The 26,286-nt window shown below is 40.1% G+C and overlaps 2 protein-coding genes across 6 annotated transcripts in view; one reads left to right on the forward strand and one right to left on the reverse strand.

Moving 5' to 3' along the window:
• The window catches only part of BBS8 (tetratricopeptide repeat protein 8), a 132,738-nt gene that overhangs the window by 99,056 nt on the left and 7,396 nt on the right, over positions 1–26,286 (forward strand). Inside the window, exon 11 of one of the 5 annotated variants that reach the window (XM_067120071.1) lies at positions 10,592–10,979. The exons of the other annotated variants lie outside the window; for them this stretch is intronic. The gene's annotated coding sequence lies outside the window, so the exon portion shown is untranslated. Of the gene's footprint in view, positions 1–10,591; positions 10,980–26,286 lie in introns of those variants that run through there. 5 annotated transcript variants of the gene reach the window in all.
• Positions 10,801–24,882, reverse strand: LOC136848029 (uncharacterized). Its single transcript, XM_067120069.1, has 3 exons — positions 24,586–24,882; positions 17,261–20,060; positions 10,801–13,496 (listed from the first exon to the last, which is right to left on the reverse strand). Exons 2-3 carry the CDS (start codon positions 19,942–19,944, stop codon positions 13,310–13,312), a joined length of 2,871 nt encoding a protein of 956 aa, XP_066976170.1. The 5' UTR covers positions 19,945–20,060; positions 24,586–24,882; the 3' UTR covers positions 10,801–13,309.

A 26,286-nucleotide genomic window follows, 5' to 3' on the forward strand; every position in this document is an offset into this window, starting at 1 on the left:
TAGAATAATAGACAAAGAAAGGGGGAAGAGGTCCAACTGGACGTGTTATCTCTCCAAAGCTTGGTTCTCTCTGAATTTCCCGGACCTGGCCTGGGTCAAAACAGGCCTATCAGTCATGCCTTAGGCGTCTACGCTTTGTTAAAACATTCGAAGAGACAGGTAAAAGGAAAAAAGGACCTTAGGACCACCTATTTTTAAAGTTGAATATGGAAATTTTCCTGAGGCTTAGGTGGAAGGCCCTAACTTCCCTATCCCGTTTCTCCAACGGACGTTAAGGTTTGAACTGAAGATGCCTCCTAGCGTGGGACAAAGCAATTTCTCTGTCTCAGTCAGGCTGATATTTCTATCCCTAAATGTTCGAGGCTTAACAGCGTAAATATTTATAAAAGCTCCCCCTTTAAGAGGGCCTTCACTCCCTTTTCGGCGTGAAGGTCTATACTAAGCAAGCTGTTCGCCTCTCGTAGGTTACTCTCCTTCCCTGAGCAGATTAGTCCTGGTTAGCCTACCTAGCTACAGAACTACCTAACCCTAGATAGGATATGAGCTGTATTCACTACTTTACCTAATTCTAATAGTACTAGAAGGTGCTCACGGTTATTATAGGCTACCTCCTACAGTCATGATGTGATTTAGACCTAGCCTAGTGGTACATTCTATGATATTCCCTAGCCTAACCTATCCTAACCCGACCGTAGCACCAACATAAGAGTTAATATTCTAACTAAATTACAACATGGTTTATTTTAATACAATTAAAATTTACTAGTTAATTCATGAGGGTTGCCTCATGTGATAAATGGGTGCCTCACTGAGGTCTTAGGCCATGCGTGTCACGAGCATCGTGGCTCGTTTCACAATAGTTAAGATTACTGAAATTAGTTAGGCTACTTACATGATTACTGCGGCTCGGTGGTAAGTGGAAAGAACAAGGCTACTAAATTGATGTACTGTACTTTCAAGGTGGCCTAGGCTAGGTACAAATAAAAGGAAGAGATCACACTGGCTACCTTCTCTGGGCAAGGGGCCAGGATCACTCTTAGATGTTAGGGCACTGTGCCGAGAGGGCACTAGTGCCAGGATGAGCTTATAGCTCCGCAACTACTGGGCTCTCTTCCGCCCCTTCTTCTTCTTCTTCGGTTTCCTCCAAGGCCTATCAGTAGCTGGCCTAGCAGGTGATGAGAGCACCGACTCCGGGGACAGGCCAGAAGGGCTAGCGGGCGCGAAGTCAGGGGCAACTGCAAAAGCTGCGGGGAGGACTCCCTACTCCGGCTGCTGTGACAACCGGAGCGAGAGCGATCTCGACTTCTGCGTCCGAGGATGCCAGTTCCTGGTCTTCCAAGGGAGGGGTACCATTTCGATCCTCCAGGGTTCATCCCCTGAGTCAAATTTTGCAAAGAAGAATCTTGCAAAGAAGTAGTTTTGGGTGCTAGAGGCTCTCCAGTCGCGATGATCAACTGCATGGGGAATCCTAAATCTCCCGGAGGGGGATTCGCCTCATGATTTAGACCCGCATAGGGCCTTTTCCATTGGTAGCTCAACGTCCGTGGCGGACGGAGTCTGGCACTGCTCAGTGCTCGCAAGTGGCACTGGCAGCAGTTGAGGGTCAGGCATGCCTGACAAGGGGTCCGGAGGTGCAGTACCTCTCGGACGACTTGGGTTTGGCTGCGGCAGAGATTCCTGCCCCAGCAGGAGATCGTAGCCTCTCCTAGAGAGTTTTGTTGGGGCGTCCGCTGGGCGTTGCTTTGCTTGGGCAGCCCTCCCAATTTGTGGAGTGGTCTGCCCGCTTGCACGCCCTGCAGCGGTACTGCTCCTCCTGAATCTCTTCGCGGAGGGGGAGGACCTCTTGGTGGGCCAGCCCTTCGCGATTGGAGAGGGCTAGGCCTGAAATAGGTTGGTGGTGCCCCTTCCAAGGACCACTTTGGTGGGCGGAAGGTGGAGGTTTGTCATGGTTGAGAGTTTTAGATGGGGCCTCCGTGGAGGAGGTAACGTGGCTGCGGAGTGGCGTTGGTGACGGGCTTCCGCAGAGAAGATCCCGACCCAACAAGAAGGCCACCCGGGCCGAATTCCACCTACCACGCCGAGGCGGTGGGGTATCGTGCCCCAAGGTGTCATAACCTGGAGTTGGACAGTAGGAACGGTGATGGTGTGGCCCTCTATCCACTTCATTTCCCACCGCGTTTCTTCGTCAACCACAGCACCGGCTGGCACTTGGGCCCTAGTGATCAGGCTAATGTCTGCCGCAGTGTCTACTGTGACCGGAAGGGTCACTGGCAGGCTAGTGCTCTGAAGAGGGGCCACCGAGATGAACTGGGTTTCCAGTCTCTCGGGGGTAAAGGATCCGGTGCGGACCAGCAGCAGAAAATGAAGTGCTGATTAGGTTGACAAATTTGGTGGTGGGGACATGATGTGGACAGGCCGGAGATCCAGCATTGTAGTGGCTAGCAGCCCCACAGGATTTGCATGGGCCTTTTGGATGGGCTCGGTGGCCTGCAGTAACTGTTGGAGGAGAGGGCTGAGCGGGTGAATCGGGAGCGGAGTTCTGGCTGGTAGGGTTAGGCTGCTTATTAGTGCCGAGTTTGTATCGGCACTCAGCTTCAGCGTGGCCCCCTTCTGCAATAGTTGCACAGGGTCTTGCTAGGCAGTCCATTCTTCGGCGAGTGGAGTTCGAGAGGTAGGCCGGAGGGATGATTCGCTTCTGAGAGGTGCTATGCGACTGATTGAAGGTTTCCCACGAATCAGCCATGCGACAAGCTTCCATAAGTGTGGAGGGCTGTTTATCGTTAAGATATACAGCAAGGGGCCCAGGCACACATTGGAACAGGTCTTCTAGCATGGTCCGATTGAAGAGATCCTCAAACGTCGTGCAGGCCAAGGAGTCGAACCAGCGCGTGCATCGGACTGGGTTTTGTGACATGCCCATTCCGTCCAAGACCAGCCGACTTCCTTGGCAAGACCTCGGAACCGTTGTCTCCATTTTTCTGGGGTTATTTCGTAGGCCTTTGTAATGACTCTACGAACTTCCGCCATGTTGCCTCTCTGGCTCTTCTCCAGTGAGCTAAGTGCTGCCTTGGCTTTTCCTCCATATGCTTGGCTAGTATTAAGGCTCTCTCCGTCTCCGTGGTGCTGTAGTTATCGAAAAGAGCCTCGATCTCCTCCAGCCATGCTTCTGGCTCGTCCTCAGTCCACTTGGGGACTAGAGAATTGATGCTCGAAATTGGAGCGTTTGATGCAGCAGGTGTAGGACTGGAGGCTTGGTGGCTAGCCATAGCTTCGGCATTCTCCATTTTCGCTCTCTCAAGCTCGAGCTCCTTCTCCTTTAGGGCTAACTCAGTTTCCTTGCAGGCTAACTCATGCTGTCTCCTTCTTTCTTCTCTTTCCTCTTCATACTGCCTTGCTCGGCGTCATACACCCTCTCGTTCTTCTTCATACTTCCTCTGCTCGGCTTCATACTTCCTCTGCTCGAGTCTTTCTTCCTTCTCCCGCTTGGCCAAGTCGTCCACTTGCCCTTAACCCAGGTAGTAAGTTCCGAGCCGGGTGAGACCTGCCGCCGTCCCCAGCCCCAGGAAGGTTTTATAATGCTCTGCTGCCATGGTTCTGGTGGGGAAGGGCGTCTAACGGGTCGACGGGCGCATTTGGGCAGCGAGGAAGTGTCTCTTCAATGACGTGGCACCCTTTCAAAAGGTGGCACTGTAGTTTGGGTGTGCCGTGTACAGGTCACACTGGTGGCACTCAGTATCCCTAGGCACTGGTGCAGGTTAGGTTCCAGAAGAACTTTCTCTTCTGTGTTCCCTTTTGGTTTTGTTTTATTTATTTTTCTGGATTCTTGCTTGGTGGCACTTATGGTGCCAATGTGTTCCTAGGGACCCTCTACTGGAGTCCAACTAGGCTATATGGGAGGAAAGGCACTCTACACCCCCTGCAGAGTGCAACAATCGAATGAGAGAGAAAGGGAAGGTAAAAGAGAGAGAGAGAGAGAGAGAGAGAGAGAGAGAAGTAAGCTATTCAAGTGATGAGTGCTGCAAATTATTGGCACTGTGGAATAAAGTGAATTTGGTTTTTTTTTTTTTTTTTTTTCTTAAAGATCCTCGTGAGTGGCTGGTCCCAGTACCGGCCCCAGTGCTGGCCCCTTTTTTTCAGAGGGTGAAAACTACTGTTTGCTTCGGTCTGGATAGCAGGCCTCACTCGTGACCGACAGTTTATCACTGTATCGTAATTACTCTTAACTTGTCCTCATCTATTGTGGGACAGAGGTGTTTCTTTTATTTGGCTTATTGTATTCGAATTAATTAGCCTAGTGTCGGCCGTTCTTTCTTTGAAGAGGGTCACGTACACTTAGGTTAGGAATGCTTACTTGAATGACGAGAGAGAGAGAGAGAGAGAGAGAGAGAGAGAGATTTTCAATCAGCGAATTTCTTGCTGCTTGAGAACATGTAAACAAAGATTTTATACATGCACAATGGCATGGATCTTAATAAAATGATATAGATGCGTCGTCTTGGCTTCCTTAGGGATTACTTTATTATCTTAATTTTCCCGGGAGCCGACGTCACAAAAGTTTATCGTAAAATTTTAAATTTTCTTTATATGATTTTATAGTAGGTATTCGTATAGGAACTTGTTATTACTCCTAACTAAGGCCTATCTTTCCCTGCCTAAATTATCTTTTGGTTTTTTTTTTTTTTTCTACCGAAGTCTGTCTAACTTCTACTACGCCAAAGAAAGTAGTTCCAAAGGGCTGGGAGCAGAGTGGTCACAACAGAGAATGACAATAACAAGGTCTTAAGATGGCGGAAAATCCCGTTAGGCCTAAATTTCAAAAGACAACCTCAAATGGCGGTTACTCTAGTTTAAACAATTTCAAAACAACTCCAAGATGGCGGGTATTTTCTTTTTCAAACAAATTCAAAAACAACATAAACAAATGCAGGTATCCAGATTTTACTTTAAATATACCAATCATGCATAGTGTTTTTACGTTACGGATGGAAAACTAAATTACCAAACAACTTTGTGTCTTTTGTTATCGTATTCCTCACCCGGAGATTAAACAAAAGAATGAAAAGAGAGATGCTAGCCTGCCTGCGTAAATTTACGTTGTTGGACGTACCTTTATTGTAAAATTACTATTTCAGTTCGTTTGCTACTTCACTGACACGGTTTTGAATGATTCCCGCTATATGCAAACAATAACGATCGGAATTGCCGACCGATTTCTACATTACTTTGTGTACATGAAATGGGCTCCGCTTTTCTCGCCCTTAGATTCGTTTCTTGAACGACTTTCTCACGGTCCGAACACGGTAAAATGCCCTTTCTTAAACGACATAAATTGTGATTCGCTCTGCTCTCGAGTTGCACCCTTTTCCTACGCTAATTCTCGCTACACTTGTTATACTATTCTCTTTACTGCTTATTATTATGCCTCGTTCCTTGTTTGGAAGAATGAAATGGAGTTCGATATCTGACTTTTATTTTTTGGAATTAATGTAATTTTAATTTCCTTTTCTCCAGATTCTTTCTCTAAAATGTACTTTAGATTCTACGCAAGGTCGCCAATGTTACGTGTGAGGGCTTGGTTGATCATGTATTATTCAATTTACGTAAATTTTACGGCCCTGCAAACCAAGATTACACGTAACCTGCCACTTGAAGCCAAAAGTTAACCTCAAAGACAGACGTTAATTAGCCAAAGGTCGCCAGTTAGGGTTATTAACCTTAACAAAGAATATTTGAGATGAATTTGATTTTAAACGCAACGGTTCTTCCAAACATTCGGACGCGAGGCATACAAAAGCATCGAGATTTAACCTGATTTTGCTTACCTAAATCCTAGGTATTTTACTGGAATAACGGGGTTGAAGCTAACAACATAATAATTTGGCTTAATCTAGACTTCGTGAACACATATACCGTAAGTGGTGGCTGAAGGGGGAACAAAGGAAATTTGAAATACAGAAAACAAAGGATAAAAGAATGGGCGAAGTTTTGAAAAAAGCGACTTTACCTTAGGACGAACGTTGCAGCGATCATCACGACCGACGTGGAGTTCTTGCAATTGTTTCTTCACTTCACTAATAGAATAATAGACAAAGAAAGGGGGAAGAGGTCCAACTGGACGTGTTATCTCTCCGAAAGCTTGGTTCTCTCTGAATTTCCCGGACCTGGCCTGGTCAAAACAGGCCTATCAGTCATGCCTTAGGCGTCTCACGCTTTGTTAAAACATTCGCCACGAGAGACAGGTAAAAGGAAAAAGGACCTTAGGACCACCTATTTTTAAAGTTGAATATGGAAATTTTCCTATAGGGTGGAAGGCCTAACTTCCCTATCCTGTTCTCCAACGGACGTTAAGGTTTGAACTGAAGATGCTCCTAGCGTGGGACAAAGCAATTTCCTGTCTCAGTCAGGCTGATATTTCTATCCCTAAATGTTCGAGGCTTAACAGCGTAAATATTTATAAAAATATATATATATATATATATATATATATATATATATATATATATATATATATATATATATATATATATATATATATATATATATATATATATATATATATATATATATATATATACATATATATATATATATATATATATATATATATACACACACACAGTAAACCCTCGTATTCATGTTCTCACGATTCGCAGACTCACGTATTCGCGAATTTCTCTATGGAATGTATCTACCCATTATTCGTGGAAAATTTGTCCATTCGGGGTATTTTTCACTGGGAAATATCCATTAATTACTGTACTTTCATATTTTCATGACTAAATGCACTCTTTGTGATAAAACTATTAAAATACTCAGGTATAACCATTTTAAGAGTGTTTTTCTTGTGTTTAAAGTATCAAAATAGGCAGTTCTAAGTGTTTTTGGAGGGGTTTTAAGTATTCGCGGATTTTAGCTGTTCGCGTGGGGTGCGGTACACATCTCCCGCGAATACGGGGGTTAACTGGATATATATATATTTTTATGTTTACATTCCCGAGCTAAATCGGGAGTCATAGATTATAGTATTTTCATTGCATTTTTAAATCATGGAGTATTACAGTATAAGGAATCACTTTGGATGCTAGAAAGGTAAAGAGAAGGAAATAATATTTAAATTCAAGTGACATTCAAAATTTGATAATTTTTCCATGCTTTGAGAGTGGAACTTGGAGAGAGTTTCACAGGAGCAGCATGTGGCATTAGAAGTTTATAAAGTAAACAGTGCACACTGCCATCTGTTGACAAAAATACTCATTATATACAGTATATAGCCATTTCCATGTTTCATCGCTGGCCAGTTCTTTAGTCTGTCTCATGTACTGTCCATGCATTGGTTTGTTGTGTCATTCCTCTGTTCTGTTTTTCATTCTCCTGTCTCTGTATACTTCTGGGTCTTTGTCTACTTTTATCAGTCCTTCCTCCCATGCACTCCTTAGCTACTCGTCTTCACTGGTTTTCAGATATTCCCCCAGTGCTCTGCTCTTGATGATGATGCAGTCCTCTATGTTTAGTAGCCCTCTCCCCCCTTCCTTTCGTGTTATGTATAGTCTGTCTGTATTTGCACTTGGGTGTACTGCTTTGTGTATTGTCATGTGTTTCCTAGTTTTCTGGTCTATGCTGCGGAGTTCAGCCCTCATCCATTCCACTTCTCCTGTGCTGTATCTGCTTACTGATAATGCCCATGTGTTTATGTCTTTTGTCATCATGTTTCCGGCATTGAGTTTTGACTTGAGTATCGCCTTAAGTCTCTGTATATATTCTTTCCTGATCATGTCCTTCATCTCTTGGTGTTTTATATCCTCTCCTTCTATTGTTCCCAGGTATTTGTATCCTGTTTTATCTATGTGTTTGATGCTATTCCCATCTGGTAGCTGTATCCCAGTTTAATGAGAAATGTAGCACAACAACAGTTTTCGAGAACCAATACCCTCTTCGAAAGGCACCAGGCTTCTGTCCCTTCACATTTAAAACAATTATATGAATACAGAATTTGTGGTGACTGGGAAACAGGAGTTAATGGCAGAAATAAAGCTGTTTGCCTCTGCATCCCAGTATCTGATAGTTCTACAAAGGAATGGGCAACACTTCCTTCCTTTTTAGAGGAAAAAGCTCCCATTGGACATGGCTACCTAGCAATTTAGGACCCCTATGAAAAAATCTTAGAAAGGATAGCCATGACTGAATTTCATGCTAGGCTCCACCTCCTCAATGTTATGACTTCTACTACTATGCTGGAAGTAGCTATTAAAGAGCTTCCAGAATCCTCCAGGACAGTGTTCGCCGCAGTAGCCAAAACACTTTTGCGTACCCCATGGGGACCACTCTATGACTGCTGGAGTGTTGCAGTAAGGCTTGAAAGGAAGCATTGGCAGGCTCCAGCATTTCACTCCCCAATGTAACCTTCCCAGTACATTCATCCCCCCTTCTGTCAAGACCTTTGTGAAGAGTTTGATGTTGTAGAACTCATTGAATGAGCACAATATATGCTTTTCTTGGAAAAGGGGGGAATCTGGGGAGCAAGTGGTTGGAGGTCATCTTCTGCAGCATCACTTACAGTGGAAGTCCTCCTCTTGGGGACACAGTATTATTTTCAATAGAGGTAGGGTAGAAGAGGTCTCACCCCCATCCTCTAAAAAACCAGACCCCTTTTAAAAGGGGCTGAAAAGAAAGATGTGTTTATTTTCCAGCACTTTTCACTGTCTCCAAGAAGGATTCCTCTGAACAAAGGGTGAGCCTTGACCTCTCAAGTTTGAACAAACTTCTGAATAATAACTTATAATAATAACAACAATAATAATAATAATAAACATATAGTTTGCAACAAGTTTTGGATGACTACTGTTGCCCAAGTACTTTAGCTTGGATGACTACTGTTGCCCAAGTACTTTAGCTCATTCTTCAAGAAACTTGGACCATCTTTATTGATCTGAAAGATATATACTGGCACGTCCCTATCACTGTTCCCTTCTGCCCCTTCCTAGGGTTTTGGATAAGGAAGGAAGTGTACAGATTCAAAGTCATGCCTTCCAGATTAAACGTTGACCCTACGAATCTTCACAAAATTAACAGCAATAATTGTCTGAGAGTTCAGGAAAGAAGGAATTTAGCTGGTGGCCTACCTAGATGATTGGTTAATCTGGGGAGCCACCAGAGAAGCGTGTTGACAAAACAGACTTCGATCAAAAGGTTTCATAATAAATTGGAACAAGTCCCGCCTTACATCCAGGAGACGTTTTCTGAGGTTGGGACTTTGTTGGGAGACTCTCTTCCCAATAGCACTCACATGAGAATAAGGAAAGACCTGGGAAGGTTCCTTGCGCAGCCCAGCTTTTCCAGATGTCGGAGTGAAGTCTGGGCCTGTTACAGTTTGCATCTGTGGTAGATCTAATCCTGAAATTTGGAATGTAGGATGTAAACAGAGTCGGGCTGTCACATGCCAGGAAAAGACTTTGCAATTGCCGTCAACTGAGATTTGGAAGATTATCTGTGGACTTAGAAAGGGTCTCTGGCACAACAGGTCAACCTGACTCCACGTTCCATATGAGTGATAATACATACAGTTGCCTCCTTGATAGGTCTGGGAGGCCATTAGGAAGATTGTCAGGTAGCAGGAAAATGGTCACCTGTTATGAAGGAGTGTCATTATCAGCTTACTGGAGGTGTTGGCTGTCTTTCCATCTGAGAAAGTTGAAACTTCCAAAAGGGACTCATGTTTTGTTGGTCCTAGACAATATGACTTTAGTGTCTTGTATCAAGAGGTTGGGTTCATCCTTGGCCCCTCTCGAGTCAATAATTGCCAACATGCTTCCACGTCCGGAAGTGGAGTGGACCTGTTTGCCACATGCAAGAACCATCAACTTCCAGTGTATGTCTGAACCTGGACATTGAGGCAATAGCAGGAGGTACATTCCTACAAAACTGGAATGAATGAAAGACAATATACCTCTTTTCTCGATTGTCCCAGATTTAGAAGGCTGTGAACAATCTACTAGCTTTCAATGGAACTGCTTATCTAGTGGCCCTGAATTGGCCAAACAGTCATTGGTTCCTTTTGCTTCAGCAATGGGGGAAAGAATACATTCTGTTACTGTCTGCCAGTCTATCCCAGACAGGAGGAGGGAAAGTCGGCTACACATGAAACAGCACACATTGCTGTTTTACACGTGGAAGAAAGTGAGTTTCTTTGAGTCATGCCATCTGAAAGTCTTGTTCTTCAGAATGCCAGTACTCATCCTTTGAGTTTGCTATGAGTTGTAGTTGTTACCCTTACCTTTGCTCAGTTATAGACCAGCCACCTCAGCTGCTAATGATGCTAGCATCTCCTCAACAGTGGGTACATTATCCTTAACATTGCCACACACCAGCCACCCCTGCCTCTGATGTGTGCACTGCTTCCCTGATACACAGAACACTCGCCCCAGTTTGTGTGCTCTCTTTTCAACTTACTTTGACTCAGAAGTGTTTGCCTTTTGCTTCAGGAACTCTCATCAGTGTCACTTTTCACTTTATTTTTTCTTTACTCTGTCCTGTTTTTTAAAGTTGCAGGTCAATTTAAAGTTCATTACTCTATTTTATTTTTCTTGTACTTCAGAGTAAAGAATGTTTCTTCAGTGCTTTGTGCTGATACTACTAGCAGACCTTCTGTGTCATTTTCGCTGTTCTTAGCACTATCAAGCCTTAAGGAAAGAATCTTTGGGAGATATGTGTTCTCTCAGAAGGGAAGGATAATGATTTTGTGATTTCCTTTCAGGATGAGGCTTCTTTTAAGGAGCCCCTCAAATAGGTTAGTGAGAAACTGCATGTAGTTGTTAAAAATTTATTATTCTTAAAAAATATAAAGATAAATTATCTGTAGTTACCACCCATAACATTGCATAATTTTTGTTTATATATCTATAATTATTGATTTCAATGGTATGTCTAATGTAAAACTTTCACATGTCCACAAAATATAGCTTTAATTAAAACTTATTTTGTTAGGGTTTTAGTGTATTTTCAAACCTACATTAAATGCCTTGAGAGTGCTAAAATTAAAGGTAGGAAGGGCCTTCAGGATTTCTATTACAAATATCAACAAATTCTATCAGTATTCTTTTAATGGCCTAGTTATGTTCAGATTCATAATTCATTTTCTCATTCACTTATCCAAGATATTTGATAGAACTAGTGAGAAATCTGAATTATGACATTTAGGAACAGTACACAAATGTGTTGTAATTTCAATATACTGTACTGTAATTTGCTTATATACAGTAATTTAAATTCATTTAGATTAAAATCTAAGCAGAATATTTTTAAATAATAATACAAACCCACTCACACACCCACAACAGAGGATATGACCACAAAGAAACTGAAACAGTGGTATTCAATGACCTTCCTCTTTATTCTCAGGTATCTCCAAGTTTGCTTGAAAATACCTTAAGAGTTAAGAGGCATTCTTTCAATTTTCTCATGGCTATATCCTGTAATGATAGTGTGTGTGTGTGTGTGTGTGTGTGTGTGTGTGTGTGTGTGTGTGTGTGTGTGTGTGTGTGTGTGTGTGTGTGTGTGTCTGTGTCTCTCTCTCTCTCTCTCTCTCTCTCTCTCTCTCTCTCTCTCTCTCTCTCTCTCTCTCCATCATGGTTTTAGTGTTTCAAAGCTTCTTTACTCTTTCTTGGATGTTGTCAAAGTCAGACAAGGTCAAAGTTCACAGGTGAATATTATGAGTACAGTACTACAGTATAATGTATGCAATGACAACTGAGCTCTAAAATGTTTATAAAGCAATAATAATAATAATATTGATGATGAAAGCCACAAGTTTTATATCAAGCTGACTCATGAAAATCTACTGAATTGCAAAATTTTCACTGCACTCAGCGCATCAGTCGTACATACAAAAGAACTCTGTAACAATAATAAATATATTATGAAGATCAATTATACTGTACTTTGGGACATTTAGTGTGAACCAGAAAAAAATTGTTGAAAGAATAATGGTAGGTTGCAACTGAAGTTAAGAGCAGGGTGGTCTGCTGATTTTCCTGCACAACCCTAGCCTCATTCAACAGGCTGCACTATCCTCATCTTGTTCGTGGACCAAGCCATACTGCAGACTGACACTGCATTATCCAAGTAGTGTCATTCCATCGTATTAAAATGAAACTACTTCACGGAAGGATGCATTAAAAAAAAAAAAAAAAAGAAAAAGAAACTTCATGGAAGGATGCATAAAAAAAAAAAATGCATGGAAGAATGCATTAGAAAAAAAAAAAAAAAAAAAAAGTCAAGTAAAATTATTACCAGAAATTGCCTAAACAAGTCATGTCTAGTTTCCAAGTCGTGTGCATATGCAGTACAGTAATGTGTTCGAAATACGGAACAAAAATAAATTCTGAAATTTAAAATATCTTTAGACCCAAGATGACACTCAAATATTTATGTAAACTAACAGGATATAAAAATGGCTTAACAAACCCAGAGCAGTACACCTTTTTTAGGGCAAAATTTTGCCAATGCAGAACCAGATAAAGAAATAAAAGACATTTATTTCTGTGGTATACTAGATCCCCACCATATCTAAATGGCACTTATTTTCCTTTTGGCTGGGTATCTGCCAATGTGACTGAGGTAGGAATTTTTATCATGCCATTTAACTGAATTTGTATTTCTCTGTGCTTCCATGTGATGCATAAAGTGGGGATCATTTACATAAAAGGTGTACAATTCACCGTATACTCTGAAATTTGATTAAATTGATCTGATGGAATCAAAATACCATCACAGTAGTTTTGATTGCTCTTTAACATATTAACTCGCAAGTAGCTTAATGTTTACATAGACTGATAGTTCACATATATATATATAAAAATAAAGTAAATATATCTTAAAGTCTTGAAGAGAACAGAGTACTGTACAAACAAAATCACTATTTATCACATTTCTTCCTTCACTTACGATAATCCTGGAGGTTAAAAAACTTTCTCACTAGAGTTCACATACATGTACAGTCAGTAGACAAACTTTCCCGAGTACAAATAGTGGAATAAGTTCACAAAGTTTACTGCCACATTGTTAAGTGCACTTACAACTGTTTATTGAAGATGATTTGTTGAAGGACTTAGATATATCACAGAGATCAAAACAAAAGGGTTGGACACAGTTCTTTCCTTTACTGACAGATGTCACCTCTTCTACATTCAAGTCTTGGTCATATCATTTTGCAATGTTTTAGGACGTTCACTTTTCAATGTACTGTAATATGTTTTATGGACGTATGCATAATTGAAATTCACTGAAATACTGTTAAATACAAGCAAAATTACTATTATTCCATCCACTCTATTACAAAGCGTGCCTTCTCAAGTATCTTTGCTTTTTCTCCTTTATTGTCCCAATTCGGCTCAGTGACAGAGAGAGTGCTTTTCAAAATCCCATTCATACTTTTAGCTAGATGCATAAGGCTTTGATAAGTCAGGCTGCTATGCTCCAAGTAAAGCTTTTTCAAATCACCCCTGAAAAAAAAAAAAAAACATTAGATGTATTTTAACGTTAAACAAGAAAATATTTCAAACCTATAAGAATTGGAAATAATTTATTAGTAAAGAGTGGTTCCTGCTGGTACAATTCTTTTCAGGGGTTAATGCCTTCAACTCTCTCTCTCTCTCTCTCTCTCTCTCTCTCTCTCTCTCTCTCTCTCTCTCTCTCTCTCTCTCTCTCTCTCTCTCTTGATAATCTGGCGATGATGAAGACTGGTGAATACAACATATCTCTCTCTCTCAATCTCTCTTTATAATCTGGCGATGATGAAGACTGTTGAATACAACATATCTCAATGGTATCGCTGTTTTTCGCATAATTACTTGGTGATCCGAATGAACATCTATTTGACAAGCTAAATTTCTCCCTCAAAAATATGTCATGTCTGTTAGTGCTAATGTAACTGTGAACCAATAGGTTCTTAAATCCTATAAGTAAATAGTAAGCTGCCGAAGTCGACGTCTTGAAATAGATTTCTGATACAAATACTAATTGCATGCAGAAGGTTTTTATGTATTTTCCATAAACTTTTATGCAAATTGGACCAATTCACACTCAATATTAGAACAAGTAATAATCAATATTTTCTATAGATTGGACTCGATTTAAAATTTGGAACTGATAAAAATAACTGCACGTGAAATTCCATTAAGAGGTAAAACAAACAGCCATGTCTCAACAACTGCAATGGAATACTGAGCCAAAGATCTGGTCTTGAAAATTTACTTGATCAGTTAATTATTTTTAGAGACATGGATAAGAGCACTGATGATGAAGTAGAGTGAATGTGAATTTTTTGTTGTGTAGTAAGTAGAAAACTCTGTAGATGTACCAAATAAAATCACATGCCATGAATAGTTTTTCCCCATTTGTATTTATGAGACAAATGAATTTTCTGACAGCTATGCAAACTGTCTTCCCAAAGAGGATATTCAAGCCATATTTTCTGGCATCTCTGAGCATCTTTCCTTCGAGACTACTCAAAGAAACCAATACTGGCAAAAGAGTGAAGTCACTAAAACTATTCAACTTTGTGTATTTAGAAAGAATGGACAACAAGTACCTCTCTATGACCTTACATCAATACGAAAACAAAAGAGCGGTCAGATTTTGTACAATAATGTTCGAAGGAGTTAAAATTAAATTTCAGCAAAATGGAACGGATACAAAAAAGCAATATAAAAGACATGATAAGTGACTGGGACAAAAAAAATCATAGGAGATAAATAAATGAGGTCAACATTGAGATTCTATAGAAATCTTGAGGATCACCAAGAAAACTGCTGATTAAGAGCTGGACTGAACACGATAGAGCTAAATGACAGGAAAAGATTAAAGGGGGAAGAAAGATTTATATTGTGATGAAGTAGTTGAAAACTTACATCATTTTTTATATTACTACCCAGCATACAACAATATATGGAACATATTCGCACAACACCATGAAGAGGAACTAATAGCTAACATCTTACTATTCACAGATTTGTCTAAAACAGAAACTGAAAATAGGAACAATTTTATTTTTAAAAAAGGCACTATAAGAAAAATATATTTAAACAAGCACAAACAAAGGTAAAATAGGAAGAGCAAGAGAGTTGTTTAAAGGAAAATCCGTATTACTCTTACTGTCTTCTCATAACTCAGTGGTTGGGGGGGGGGAGAGAATTCCCTAACTCACCTGCCGTTAACGAGCACTTGTCCCTCAGCATCGGGAGCAAAGTGGGGTAGCTAAGTGGTTAAAATAATAAAAGGAAATGGTGTGTATACCAACGAAACATACAAATTACTCAAAAAAAAAAAAAAAAACTGTCATTTGTTCCTAAGAAATACACCCCATACTTAATATGCAGAGACTCGTTCTTTAAGTGGGAGGCCCTCTCTGTCAACTGACTTGAAATGAGCAAAGGAGACCGATGACTCCTGTAACCTCCTACTCTCCCTGAGCCAGGGTGAGGGTATCTGGAGCCTTGCTCAAGTAAGGAAATGATCGGAGAACCATGTGCTGCCCCATAAGGAATGTAAAAGTCTGAAGCATCAAAAACTGGCTGATTAATGGATTGAGAATATAGCTCTACCGACACCGACAACAGCTCCCCCCTCCCCCCACCCCTTAAAAGGAAGAGACGAGAGAGTTACAATTTATTCACCAAAGTTTTCAGACTGGTTGGTCAATTGAGTAGCCTCCTACATGTGCACATGGTCCAGCACATAATCAGTCCAAGCTGCTGCCCCGAAAGAGGAAGGAAAAACGAAGAACGGAGAGCACCCAGGCAGTCTACCATTCAACCCAGCCTTACGCACTACGAGTACCTTTGGCAAGATGCTTTCCTGTTCAAAAGGACCTTGGTGCTTACACAACCTGCTGAGTACCTCACACAGTAAATCAATGAGTAGCATGAAGAATTAATAATGTGGGCTCATTCAGAAAAGTTAAGTATATCTTAGTTTAACCAGGCCACTGAGCTGATTAACACTCCTAGGGCTGGCCTGAATGATTAGATTCATTTTACATGGCTAAGAACCAACTGGTTACCTAGCAACAGGACCTACAGCTTATTGTGGAATCCGAACCACATTATGATGAGAAATTAATTTCTATCACCACAAATAAATTTCTCTAATTCTTCATTGGCCGGTCAGAGTGTCGAACGCTGGGCCAAGAACGTGCTAGCCAAGAGCTCCACCCACCTCTCCAATGAAGAACTGGCTCATTCAGAGACAGGCTAACACAAGCAGTAAGAAAACGTGGCCTCCAATAAAGTATCCCGCTCTCCTAGCTTTCTTTTGACATCAGGAATGTGGGGGAGCCAGAATTCTAGCAACGACATTTTTACTGACAGTGTCACGGCTCACGGAACTTGCTGAATGTTACTAGATTCATCCACTGGAAAAGTTTCTATGAAATATCATGCCTGCTGCCTGCAATCTACCCAATTACAAATACTGTACAGTAACTTGGTTACAGTGAAGCAGAATTAGAGCTCAAATGCATATTTACTATCAATCTTGATTTTTGGAACCAACATCTGCAGATGAACCAAGTTACCTGTCGCTGTTGAACAGCTTCAATTCAACTTATATTGAAGCACTGGTACCGCTGCTTTTCTCTTGACAAATGCCTTGTTAAAAGTGACAAATGCTCACGCTCAAGTCCCCAGAAAAGTGTGGCTTATAAGTTCACAGAAATACACAAAATTGACAAGAAATCATCTACTATGTAAGACAATAAAAACTGGAAAATTCCTGAAGAAAAAACTGTCACCAAGATTAAGTTTTTTCTTGAATACCAGCCACTACCCTCTACAGCCTCTGCCCCTCGCCCGACCCCCCTTGTAAAAATCAATAAATAATGTATAAAACTACTGAAATCAATATAACTGAGTAGTACTGAAAATAAAGTTATAAATTATCAGGGGAATTTCACTTTATATGCATGGTCTTAAGCAGCCTTACCAATTGTGTCACATAGCAACATATAATTCCCAGGCTAAACGAGGCAAAATGTTTTAAATAAGAGGGAACTTTTCTCCTAGAGACTGAAAACAGATCAGGTTAAACTAATTTAGTATGATAACAATTTATATTCCCTTGTCTATTTTCAGCATTAGTTATACTTATTTAACTGAAATCCTTGGAATACAGATAATTCTATCATGAGAGCTGAAAGGTGTGTACAACAGAATGTAATGAAAAATTCAAAAATTTAATTTCAAACATCTAGACTCATTTTTCTACTTACCTTGAAAGTTTCCGTACAACTTTTATTAACCAGTTCAAGTATTCATCACTCATATGAGGTATAGACAGTTCCAGATTTCCAGAGAAGATTATTTCCTTGAGATCTTCGGGAGTGCACGAGTCTGGAGGAAATCCAAGAGTTAGCCGCAAATTCCTAACAGAGCCTGGAAGATTTTCAAAAGATTGCAGGACACCAGGTGTTGGAACTAAACATCGCACGTTCTTTATGTAACCTCCAGTGAAAAAGGATGTGACTTCTTTTAAGCTCCCACTAAAATTGTGTAATTCAGCCCAGTTGTTCAGTGCTAACAAAAATGGATCAGATGTGTTCTCAGTGTTTCTTGAATTGTCATGGTCAAGGAAATGTAATTCAACTTTGACTTTGTTCTTCCTTTTCTTCTGTTCCCAGTGAAACTCTACTGCGTTTAAAGCATCATAAAAGTCTGGAATATCCATAGGGTCAATGCCATGTGGTATATGAATGAATAAGGCAGTAGCTGGTAGGCAAAAAGGGTTAACAAGGCTCATTAATCTTAACCCAGCTGCCACGTCAACATCATTAAGTCGCCATTCACTATTGTTTGAGAGATGTCTGTCGTATATTGTTTGTGAGACAAGTGGATGTTGCATTTTCTTGTACAGTATAGGTTTACCAGGGGAATCAGGAATATCTGCAATTATATGACTTTCAGAGATTATTTTCCACCAGTAACAAAAATCTGTTGATCCAGCATCCGTTTGTTCAGTTAATTTCAGGAAGTCTAACTCCTTGCCCTTTAAGATATTTTTCTTAGCCAAGTTCCCAATAAGATATACCAATACTTCACTATGCCCTCTCCAGTCTGAAACTTCTCGATTTAAACTGCGCAATTTTGAAGGATCCTCTTTACACGACTCGGCCAAGAAGTCTGCTGCGAGATACTCCATTTGGGTTCTGTGTATAAAAGAATAACAATATTTATTGCCCAGGTTCGCATACTCTTTACTTTTAGGTTTTGAATCATGGATTTCACACATAAGAAAAGCTGATAAAAATTCCTTAGGATCAATTCTTTTTTCGTTGCACTTTCCTTCCAATTTCTCTCTCAAAACATTGCTGAGGTCACAGCAGCCATTTCCCTGTGTCAGGAGATACCACGCCTGATCACCTAACATTAAAAGCAGACTTGGGATTTTCCTTTTCAGTTCTTCAACCCGTCGGCCTTTCAGATTTGTAATCAGGCGTTCTGTCAGCTTTTCCTGATAAAGGGTAAATATTTCATGGTACAGACTTGTTGCTGTTGTTACTTTATTGACAACTTCTGGCTTTTCTATCCAAAGCACAATAAGAAGGGATATTGTCAAGGGAAGCTTTAAATGTTTATTCAGAACTCTTCCTCGGCCATTTAGATACATCAGAAATCCATCACCATTTCTGTTATCTGCCTTGAAAACCTTCTCAGAGAAGGCCTTTTGCTCAGAATCTTCAAACCCTTCCAGGGTTAATACAAGTGACCGTAGCTGAAATTCCTTCGAAATGTCTCTAATTTCATTTTCATAATTTAATCTTGATGTCACCATTATGGATTTATCGTGGAAATTATTGAGGATGTCTTTCAGCAAGGCTCCTGCTTTGGCTGAATCTTCATCATATCCATCAATGATAAACAAAAGGTTCATTTCTTGCATTAAAGGAATGACATCTTTGTGTTGAAATTCAAAGCAAGTGTCACTTAATAGTTCTTCATATAGGTATTCTAACAGGGTCACTGAACTGGACCGTCTAACTTCTATTAAAATCGCCAAGTCAAAGTCATTAAGTGAATCGATGGATCCTGTTTTTTTATACCAACAATGAACTAAATAACGACATAGGGAAGTTTTTCCAGAACCTGCTAACCCTTTGATCACTAGGATTTTGGGGACGGTTTTCTTGAATGTCAGTAAGTCTTTTATATCAATGTTGATCTTGGTCTTGTGCTCCCATATTTTTGGAGGAGTGAATATTTTCTCAATATCAAATCTCCTTTCATGATCATCATCATCAATCCATGTGCATGGGCTAAGAATTTTAAGTGTCTCATAATACTCAAAAAGCTCATCTTTACCACTGTTCAGCATTTTGAACCTCAAGCTTTTCTTAAACTTTTCTAAACATTCTAAACAATTTATCCCTAAAGGGTCAGTGACTTTTGCTTTCACCGTCTCATCCACTTTATCTACTAAATGTTTACAGTTACTATCAAAATTGGTACCTAACCTCTGACTAGCCTCTTTGTAAATATCTGTTATGCAGGTTTTAAGTTTATTTACTTCAACATCAAAATCAGTAACTTCACCATACTTATGGCAAATTTTGTTCCTCTGGCCAACGATATAACTCACTTGGTTTTGGCTCGGTTCGCTGAATGTGTGAAACATTTCCCCACAGATATATTTTTCAGTCAAAAGCTTATAGCCAAAGCTAATATCGAAGCTTTCTTCCATTAAGTTGCAATCTAAGAAGTGGGACATGTCGGCAAAATAAGGATCAACATTGGCACGCATATTGAAATGCCTTAAAGGCATAGTTCCATTTCTTGTTCTCATGCTCCTCCTTGAATATATTGCACGAACTACATCTTGCACTACTTGACACCCAAAAACTAACACACACTTTAAATATTTGGAATACAAGAAGTCATCCTCTGAAAATCCACTAGCCATGCTTGTCGTTGATAGGGTCGCAGGTAGCCCCGAGTATGAGTGTGAGCATGAATGAAGGTAGGTAAATGAGCCTCCTTACAGTAGACCTAGGAAATCCACCTCAAACGTATTGTCACCTGAAAAGAGAAAAAATACACATTGTTGGAGTTAAAAAATAAAGAGTTCAATATTTTCTGTATTTAAAGAATAATACATGTTCTGCAACTAAAAGCAGTCCCCTTACATTTTATATCTTACTGTTATAATATAAAAACAAAAATGTGGGTATTCCATCCACTGTGAAGACTTGTCTTTCACTGATATAGTAAGCCACAATTTACTCGTAGAGTTGGGCTTTGCTCTCCTGAATTTTAATGTGATGTTTCCCGTTCAACCCACTGACCTGCCACTTCCTCTCGCAAAGACCCCATTGCTCCATGTCTTTGCTTACAGCATATCACATCAACAACATTTCAATCTTGAAATGTTTCTGAGTGCTCTTAGCAATAATACTATTCTTTAAACACAGTTGTAGCCTTTGATCTAAAGGCTTAATGATTATTGTCATTGCAAGCGTGACACCCAACTCCTTGATTTCTTTTTTGGTCTCTGTACCTCTTCTTGCCTTAGGCTTGCAGGGTACCTCAAAACTGGTCTCTGCTCTTTGTGTTCAGTCTACAGTCGTTTTTCTCTCTGTAATAACTTTGAATCTGATGGGATGTCTGGAAGGGGGGGGGGTTGATGTTCTCATACTCACCTGGTCTTCTGCCACCACAAACTCTTATTAGTACAACCAGCCATAACTGAATGAAAAGTTCACAGTTAAGCAACTTAACTCTAAAATACATTTTCCAATCTCTCTCTCTCTCTCTCTCTCTCTCTCTCTCTCTCTCTCTCTCTCTCTCTCTCTCTCTCCTTTTAGTTAATCCCTTCGACTTGTGATAATGAAACCTAGTCTCTCTCTTTTATCAACAAGTTCATCAAACTTGTGTTGTCACTTGACTAAAAGTTGACATTGGCCTTTAAAAATAAGTTAATTTACTTTCTTCAACCCGATTACAGTGTTTTTCCTTTACTGTTTGAAATATTATTCTCATATTGGGGGGTTTGGGGGGACAGGACGGAAAAAATACAGCTCATTCATAATCCTTATCCGTAGCAAAGGCTGACGCTGTAATTTTAAAGCAGCAAGTCTGTTGACTGAAAAGAATAAGTTCTTTATATTAAAGATACACGTGTAAAGCACACACGGCTACCATATCATTTCTTTATTGTCAAGAACAATAAAGTAATCCATATTGCTGTCGAGATGAAAATATTTATCTGAGCTACCAGCCTGCGTCATTCTTTCCAACCTACAATTTTCTTCAAGTCTTATAACCTGACTTTTAAGAATTTAGGAACAATTCTCACTCATTTGTCATCCCATCTACTTTGAGGAAGAAGTGTTAAAAATATTTTGTCAGTCTTTGTTTAATAATAATAATAATTATAATAATGAGAAGAAGAAGAATTAACACCCACAGTATTGTTAAAAATATTTATGTACATAAATATTTTCAACACTACTGTGGCTTTTAATTAGCCTCGTTACAGGGTTGCCTTGTTTCAATAATAACTATAATAATAATACATGAAAGATAAGACCATAAACCACATAGCAAGCGAATGTCCAGCGCTTGCATAGAACCAGTACTGTATTACAAAAAGAGGAATGATTCAGTAGCAAAAGCCCTCCATTAGAGGCTGTACAAGAAACACCACCTAGCTTGCAGTAATAAGTGGTACGAACACCAACCTGAGGGAGTGATAGAAAACGATCAGGCAAAGATCCTCTGGGACTACGGCATCAGAACAGATAGGATGGTACGTGCCAATAGACCAGACTTGACGCTGATTGACAAAATCAAGAAGAAAATATCACTCCCAGATGTCGCAGTACCGTGGGACACCAGAGAAGATGGGAAAGAGAAAAAATTGATAATCAAGACCTGAAAACAGAGATAAGGATATGGGATATGCCAGTAGAAATTGTCCCCATAATCACAGGAACACTAGGCACGATCCCAAGATCCCTGAAAAGGAACCTGGAAAAACTAGATGCCGAAGTAACTCCTGGACTTATGCAGAAGAGCTTGTCGCCTGGCCATTCTCCATCAAATTCATATGTCACCAAATAAGTGCAGTCTGTTCCAACATTCTAGAGTGTAAGATGCCAAAAGTATCTAACTCCAACCACCATCAAAGCCCTACAGGGATTCATGGGAATGGTAAAGAAATATTACCACAAATTCCTCCCAAGGAATCAGACAGACCATAGACCCACTTTACAGTATATCCCCTAAGCATCAACAGCAAGCCTTGGCAAACACAACCACTTTGGCATTCCCCGAATCCCAGACCAGACTTCCATTAACAACAGGCACTGGCAACATCACAATGGGGGCTGTAGTTCAATAATCAAACAATGGAATAACTCAGCAGAAACTAATTCCTAAGGAAAGCAAAAATTTGTACCTTCAACAGAAAACTCTTCTTCAACGTAAGTACCAGACTCTTCACCTATACAAAAGTACACCTTTCACCATCCAAACCGATCATCAGCCAGTCAGAGTTGACTTCTGGCAATTGCCAAGTTTGCATATACCATACACTGTGTATCAGGCAAGAAAACCCCAATAGCAAATGCACTATCCATCACTGAAATTGGTGGAGTCCATTTAGGGATTAATCACAACATTGTTGCTGATGCACAACTTGAAACGCCTGAAACAAATGACTACCACAAGTTCATCACAAATCTATTAAGGGAATACGTCCCACTTGTCAGCATGGGACAAACCATTCCCTGCATCATCATCAAGTCAGTCCCACCTTCCAGAAGAACCACTGCCAAGTTGGTGAAACAAATTCTTCTGACACGGAGCAAAGTGGAGACATGATATTATGGACCAAACAGTGCTTTAAGTGCCGAAAAAAAGTAAAATAACTTGAGATATACGACACTGTCACGCATGTCAACGCTGTGAGACTCCTACCCACGTCCAATAGATGCAAACACCTTCACGACAATTGAACAATCCACATGATGGCTACAGGCAATGCCTATATTGGAAGCCACATAGTACACTTGCATCAAGGCATTCCTCAATGGTTGTGTCAGTCATTTCAGCATTCCTGAAAATATAACATCTGACAGAGGACAGGCAATCATCTCTGACATATGAACCTCCAGAGCCAAATTAATGGGGTAAAAAATTCAGCACACTATCAGCTATAACCCAGTTGCCAATGCCATGGCAGAAATGGCCCACCAATCCCTCTAAGATGACTTCTTTGGTAGATGAAAAGAACCTCACTACAAGTCGCAATTTCTCCGGGTCTTCCTCAGATTACACACTGCACTCAATGAAGGAATCAGCTCCTCTCCCGTGCATCTGGTAATTGACAAAACTATCAGGATCCAAACTTTACCTAGCAAGACTCAAATGCAAAACAGAAAGGAATTACCACCAAAAACTCAAATGCAAAACAGAAAGGAATTACCACCAATGTTAAAAAACTTCCATGGATATGAATAAACTGTACACCCTGAATCATCTATAATTCTGCATACTTGCCAATTTGTTTTCCTGTGGAATGACACACCCAAACCCCTCTGATGGCCCTACATAGGGGACCCTACCTTGTCCAGAAACGTAAAAAAAAAAAAAAAAAAAAAAAAAAAAAAAAAAAAAACATCTTTTACGGGAAATATAATACAAGATATAAATTGACATGAATGTAAAGTCTGATATAGAGAAAACACTCTCCCATAAAATTATATCACTTGAATTTGCAAAACAACCTAAACAGCCTCACAAGATCAATATTCATACCTCGTAAAATAACATTTATTGGACTTGAAGCCCATTAAAACAGTGATCATTGCACAATTCTTGAATGACTTTCTGTTAATCATCATTCTGAACTTGTTTCAAGTTGCAGGTTTAGAGCCGACACTCTAGTACACAGGTCTTTTTCTTTGTTTTCTAAGTTATACGTCAATAGTTTTAATCTGACACTCAAAACCAATATCGCGGTTTGGCACCTCCCCGTAATAACGTATATGGCCATTTTTCTTGAGCAAGAGTACCGATAAGCCTCCAAAGGTTATGAATATTTTTGCGGCCCAACAGTCATATCTTGTATCAGTCCCGTTGTAACATTTACCCGTACGTTTAAACCTAACCCAAATATATACTGCACTTACAAGAATATAGAAACGTACAACTGATTATACTGTATATGTTTTAGTGTAATACGTTCCAACATCTAACTCTGATATTACGAATATATATTAAGTCTTACATCCTTCACGAGACAAAATGTCATATGGGGTACATGAACATTCATATACCGACAGCCAATCCACAATACATTAAGGAAAGATTATATGCATTTACCAAATAGGATTTAATTTTGTATATACGCAATTAAACATTCCGTTCTAATATTTCTCTTTACCGGTAACCGAGATGGTTATTATTTCAACCAGGAACACTATCTGAATAAAAGATTTCTTACTAACTAGTAACATTAGCAGTTCCATGCATTCTTGCAAAACAATTCTAAAACACGAGTTTGTAAGTAAAGGAGTATATATAACAAGAATAATCTTACGTTTATCGGAACAGTCACTTCACCACCTTCAGTTCTTTCGGTGTCGAGAGTATCCAGCTATTTTCATTCCGAGCTCTCTTGGACGTTCGTTCACCACACGTTCCAGGGGTCCTATACGGTGAAAGTAGTATCTCTCCCTGCCTTTATATCTCTGTATAGACACAATGACACGAGTCATTTCAGGATGTGCTCTACACGTTTGATACAGGTGCGTTTAATACAGATTTTTGCCACGTAGTTCTGTAGAACGTACGTAAACTACTGTACGTGTCGACTACTCCCCTGACTGTTGCTAGGAGCTCGTTCTTTGCGACTTTGTTCGTTGCTTGTTAGTGTAGCATTCCACAGTTCACGCCGATAACGTTTCAATACCCATTCCGCATGGATAAAACAAGCTAGAGAAATGTAATAACAGAAATTTAACTTGATTTATATTTAATCTGACCATGCAAACTGAAACTTCTTTCGTCTGGCACTGTAACCGCTTTGCCTGCAACTTTGTGGCTGCACGAGGGTGACGAGCTCAGGCGGTGTCCTCCCAGCGTTGAGTTTGATAACTCGCAACTCAAATACGTAGGCTACCATTGATTTTGTTGCTTGTCTCTGTGACCTCCAACAGCGATATATACAGTGCATGTTATAATGTCATATTCAGTACTTTACTGCCTGATTTTTTACAAAATCTTAATTCTGTCGTAAGTCGTGAGATCTGAGAACTTCCGAAACTTACTTACTTGGCTACTAATTAGTCTTTATCATGAATTTACATTTTTTTCATATGGTCATCACAAATCTGGTGAATTTGCAAACTTTACTTATCCTCGATGAGTTTAATTTTCGTAGAGGGGGAAAAATAAGGACAAGTAAACCAGACAGAAAAGTCTCAATGACACTAACTATGATTAGGGTTAAAAACTAGTTATCCAGAAATGAGTTTGCTCTTGAACTTGGGGAAGTAGATTTCTGATGGGTTTCACGGGTCTTCTTTCCGTAGGGGGTTAGTGCCGTCAGTGCACCTCATGCGGCGCAATGTAGGCATTACTTGAGGGTCTTTTCAGCTTCCCTTCGGCCCCTAGCTGCAACTGCTTTCATTCCTTTTACTGTGCCTCTCTTCATATTCTCTTTCTTCCATCTTATTGTCCACCCTCTCCTGACAATTGATTCATAGTGCAACTGCTTTGAGGTTTTCCTCCTGTTACACCTTTCAAACTTTTACTGTCAGTTTCCGTTTCAGCGTTGAATGGCCTTAGTTGCCCCAGTGCTTGGCATGTGTGCCTAAAATCCATAAATCAATCAATCAATCACGGGCCTTCTGGGACGTTAAATATAGATAATGCAGCAATGGAATGAAAGTGGATTCGGGGCGGGCAACTCGAATATGATAACAATGCTCCCAGTGATGACAGATAATACCAACGAACGAACTGATAACTAGGACAAGAGTGGCCTCTGAGAGCCAACCCAGTGAGAGGGAAGAAAAGTCGATTTTCTAGAGAGAGTTTTAGCAATCTTATCTGTGTGTGTGTGAGAGAGAGAGAGAGAGAATTTGGCCATACAAGTCATTAAAGAAGTTGGAACCTGAGGGCAACTGCACACTTGCCTTTCAACTGAAAGACCTGGGTTCGATTCTGATGTGAGTCAGAAATTGATTTCTGTTCCATACGTGATTGTGTGTTGATTATTTCTATCTAATTCACTCAG

Source organism: Macrobrachium rosenbergii, chromosome 18 (genome assembly GCF_040412425.1).
Source record: "Macrobrachium rosenbergii isolate ZJJX-2024 chromosome 18, ASM4041242v1, whole genome shotgun sequence".
In the NCBI taxonomy this organism is placed as follows: Eukaryota; Metazoa; Arthropoda; class Malacostraca; order Decapoda; family Palaemonidae; genus Macrobrachium; species Macrobrachium rosenbergii.

What these genes read in the sequence shown, in the direction of transcription:
- LOC136848029 (XM_067120069.1), bottom strand. Translation starts at nt 19,944, where the DNA reads ATGGCTAGTGGATTTTCAGAGGATGACTTCTTGTATTCCAAATATTTA. An exon ending in GTTGTACGGAAACTTTCAAG is followed by an intron (nt 13,497 to 17,260) that starts GTAAGTAGAAAA and finishes TTTTTTTTTCAG; the next exon opens with GGGTGATTTGAAAAAGCTTT.